At 57.3% G+C, this 3,953-nt stretch overlaps 1 protein-coding gene across 1 annotated transcript in view; it reads right to left on the bottom strand.

The window, feature by feature from the left end:
• PTSG_05879 (actin) overlaps nucleotides 1-3,953 on the bottom strand; it is a gene marked incomplete at both ends in the record, with an annotated part of 8,110 nt that overhangs the window by 2,673 nt on the left and 1,484 nt on the right. The window contains 6 exons of the mRNA XM_004992715.1: nucleotides 273-1,393; nucleotides 1,749-1,819; nucleotides 2,071-2,194; nucleotides 2,432-2,889; nucleotides 3,153-3,478; nucleotides 3,589-3,640. Coding sequence (XP_004992772.1) covers nucleotides 273-1,393; nucleotides 1,749-1,819; nucleotides 2,071-2,194; nucleotides 2,432-2,889; nucleotides 3,153-3,478; nucleotides 3,589-3,640 — 2,152 coding nt within the window. The remainder of the gene's footprint in view (nucleotides 1-272; nucleotides 1,394-1,748; nucleotides 1,820-2,070; nucleotides 2,195-2,431; nucleotides 2,890-3,152; nucleotides 3,479-3,588; nucleotides 3,641-3,953) is intronic.

Below are 3,953 nucleotides of genomic sequence, written 5' to 3'. Positions count from 1 at the left end.
TGTGCGGGGGAGGGGGGTTGCCGAGCGCGAAGGATGGTGAGTGAATTTGACGAGACAAGCGGAAACGTGGGAGCAAAATTAAGCGTTGCGGATTATGACACGAACACAATGTTAGACACACACACACACACACACACACACACACACACACACACACACACCACCACACACACCACACACACACACACACACACACACACACATGAACACATGAACACACGTGAGCAAATACGGCCCCCTCCCCCCAAAACACTTGAACGGGGGCATCTCACCGAAGCGACGGCCGTCTCCACGAGGATGCGAATGCCCCGCCAGTCCTTGAAGAGCCCGTGCACATCGCGCTCACGCAGAGGAAAGCTGAGGGCGAGGATGCCTGTCAGGTCACGGCTCTGCGTCGCCTCCAGCGGACTCGTGATCAGCACCTCCCGCTGCCGCTGGCCCGGGGCGTCGGCTGTCTGCCACACGTGCAGCGGCGAATCGCCGTCGTTGCTCGACTGCTGCCGTTGTCGCCGCCGCCGAGACGATGTTGTGCTGGAGCGGGTGCGGGTGCGGGTGCGTGAGTTTGTTTGCTCGGCGTCATGCGTTGATGGAGTTTGTTCGGTGGGCGAAACACTGTCTTCGGCCGATGGTGGCGCAGGTGCAAGTGTTGGTGGACTTGAAGATCGTACAGCAGCCTGGCCAGCTTCCGAGATGTGCGCAGTTGAGTGACCGTTATCAACGCTCAGCGCATCAGCTTGCTCTGGCTGCTCCCCTTCTTCATGTTCAACCGCGGCGTTTTCTTGCTCCTCTGCCTCCGTATGCTGATCACCATCGCGGTCGTGACTCTCATCATGCCCGCCAGCATGAGTTTGTTGTTCGTCATCATCACCATCGTGTGCACCATCACCACCGTCAGCTGCGTCGACTTTGTCATCGGCATCTTCATAATCGTCGTCGCCGTCGTCATCATCCAGCTGCAGCTGCGGTGGCGGCATTGCAAAGTGATCGAAGCTGTCACCAGTGAGCAGCATCGATGCGCGTTTCTTATGCACAGCGCCGCCGCCGCCTTCACCGTCACCTTCGCCATCACCACCATGAGCACCATCGCGGGTGCCCCTCCTCATCTGCACCGGCTGTCCGAGCGACTGTCGCCGTCGAGACGTCGATGATGGTGGGGGCGACGTGATGCAACGTGTCCGTGGCGACAGGTGCAGAATCTGCTCCAGCGACGCGCGTGCTGGGCTCGTGCCATAGATTACACTCGAGTTGACAGCATGTGCCTGGCCGTGCGACACCCACGGCGTCACCTTGTCGTCCAGCAGCGACTGGAAGAGGGACGAATTGCGGTCGTCTGTGTGCAGCAGCAGCGGGCGCGCCAGGATGCTCGGCAGCACATTTCGCGGCTCCTCCTCGCCTGCAGGAGAGAGAGGCGGAGGGAGGGGGGGGGGAAGGAGGAGGAGGATGCGTGAGGGAGCGAGCACAAATCGAGCAGAGCAGTGCAGGGAATTGCGTGCGTGCGTGTGTGTGTGTGAGTGTGTGTGTGTGTGTGTGTGTGTGTGTGTGTGTGTGTGTGTGTGTGTGTGTGTGTGTGTGTGTGTGTGTGTGTGTGTGTGTGTGTGTGTGTGTGTGTGTGTGTGTGTGTGTGGCTCTCTTTGTCCCTCTGCCTCTCTCTGCCCCCCTCCTCTTTCTCTGTCTGTGTATCGTATGGCCTGTTTGGTGCCTGCGCTTCCACGGCTCGCACGGGGCTCGCATGTGCTGCTTGAACTTACTGGCAAACCCAATGCGAATTTCCGTGGCTCCAATGTCGAGGACGACGAGCAAGGGGTTGGACGGCGTGCTCCTGCGGGCGTGACGCATTCGTGCGGCCACCGTGAGTTGGAAGGAAAGTAGAGCAGCGGTGGTATTGGGGATGCGGGGGTTGTGGCATGCAAGCGTACACGAGCAACGCAGTGAAGTGTTCATTGACACACATGTGCACACACGCACACATATGTACTCACATATGTACTCACATATCCACACGCATGACACACATGTACTCACATATCCACATCCATAACTTTACACACATACGCTCTCTCGTGCACTCACTGTGGCGGTGCGTCGTATATGAAGCCAAGATGATCCTCATTCCAATCGTCCATCCCCTCCTCTTCATCCTCTTCGCTCTCATCATCCGTGTATACAGGTGTCGTGGACGCATACTCGTCCTCGCCTGGCTCGCGCGCGTGTGTTTGTTTGTGTGTGTGCGTGTGTGTGTGCGTGTTTGTGAGCGAACGCAGCTTTGAACATGTCATAGGCATGCCTCAACACAGAGCACCTGACATGCACGCTCGATGCACACACAGACACACAGACAGCCACACACAGACAGCCACACACACACACACACACACACACACACACACACACACACACACACACACACACACACAAACACATCTGCGCATACCACGTGAAGGCGACGCTGCTTCATGGAAGAGCTCGTGCTGCGCCTGTTCTGCACCTGTGCTGTATTTCTTGGTGTCGTGATCCTGCAGGGATGCAAATAGTGCCTCGTCATCGCACTCATCAACATCAACTGCGACCGGCGCGCCCTCCTTCACTTCCCCTTCTTCCTGGTCTTCTTTCTCTTCTTCCTCTGCTGCTTCTGCTTCTGGCTGCACATGAGGCACTGTGATCTTTTCTTCGCTCTTCACATCTCCGTCCCTCTCGGCCTGCGCCCCCGTCACATCCTGTTCCCTCGTTCCACTCTGCGCTCCGTTGACCCCATCACCGACTTCTTCCGGTCCATCCACGTCTCCCACCACTGCTGGTGCCAGCGCCTGTCCTGCTGCTGTTGTTGTCGACGCTGTCGGTGACGACGGCGGTTCGGGCGCAGCAATCGCGGTGCTGCCCTCCGTCAGCCGTCTGGATGGGATTCGTGTGCAAGACGGGGGGGGGGAGGTGTGGGTGAGTGGTTTGCAATGGAACAAAACGATGTGAGGTGAGGAGGACAATGAACTGCCTCTTGTGTGTGTGTGTGTGTGTGTGTTGGCTCGCCGGCTGGCCACAGTAATGGCACAAGGACGTGGTCACAAGTAAGTGCACAACAACACAACACAACAGACCACAACACAACACAGCTCAATCTCGTCGATCATTGCCATGTGCAACAAACCACGTGCACTCACGTGTCCGGGGTGTCGAGGAGCTGTTCAACATCAACGTCGTCCACGTCGCTGTCGTAGCTGCGGTGGCGCTGGATTCCACCACCATCACCACCACCGCCACCTTCACTTTCAACTTCATCGTGACCAGTTGCATCACCGTGAACATCTGCAGCAGTGTCAAAACCACCGCCATACACGGCAGTGGCTGCTGCTGGTACAGCCGTGTTGGTGTTGTCGCCGTTTGCGTGTTCCCTCTGCAATTCCTCCTCACGCTCATCAAACACGAGTTGCGGCACGCCGGCGTCGCTGCTGTTGCTGCGGGACGGAAGATCAGGCATCCACATCGGCTGTGTAAAGTGTGTGCGTGTGTGTGTGTGTGGACGGATGAGTCAAGAACGTGTGTTTGTGATAACGCAAGGGATGCGGTCAGCTTGGGCATGCGGTCGACGTCACTCACGTTGCTTGATGGAGACTCAAACGCATCTGCCACATCCTCCGGCGTGTGCAATCTGGAAAAGCAAACGCAAAGCGAGCACAACGCAGGCGGTTGCGCGTGAGATGTGTGTGTGTGTGTGTGTGCGATCGCGTGCGCAAGACACGTGGAAGATACGGCATGCACCCAAATGCTTACGTGACGCGCGTGTGAGAGCTTGAGAACGTGAGGCGACGATGTCTGCAGAAGTGACGATCAGTACAAGCAAAAACAGACGTGAGCAAGTCGGAAAGAGGCAAGCAAAGGAAGGAGTTGGGTAGGGCATAATGATCAAGGGGCAAAACTCACCACCAGACGACACAAACACACACACACATGCACTCACAAAC

Source organism: Salpingoeca rosetta, assembly GCF_000188695.1.
Source record: "Salpingoeca rosetta unplaced genomic scaffold supercont1.15, whole genome shotgun sequence".
In the NCBI taxonomy this organism is placed as follows: domain Eukaryota; class Choanoflagellata; order Craspedida; family Salpingoecidae; genus Salpingoeca; species Salpingoeca rosetta.
The sequence above is the reverse complement of the archived record's forward strand: the minus strand, read 5'-3'. Positions and strand labels throughout refer to the sequence as shown.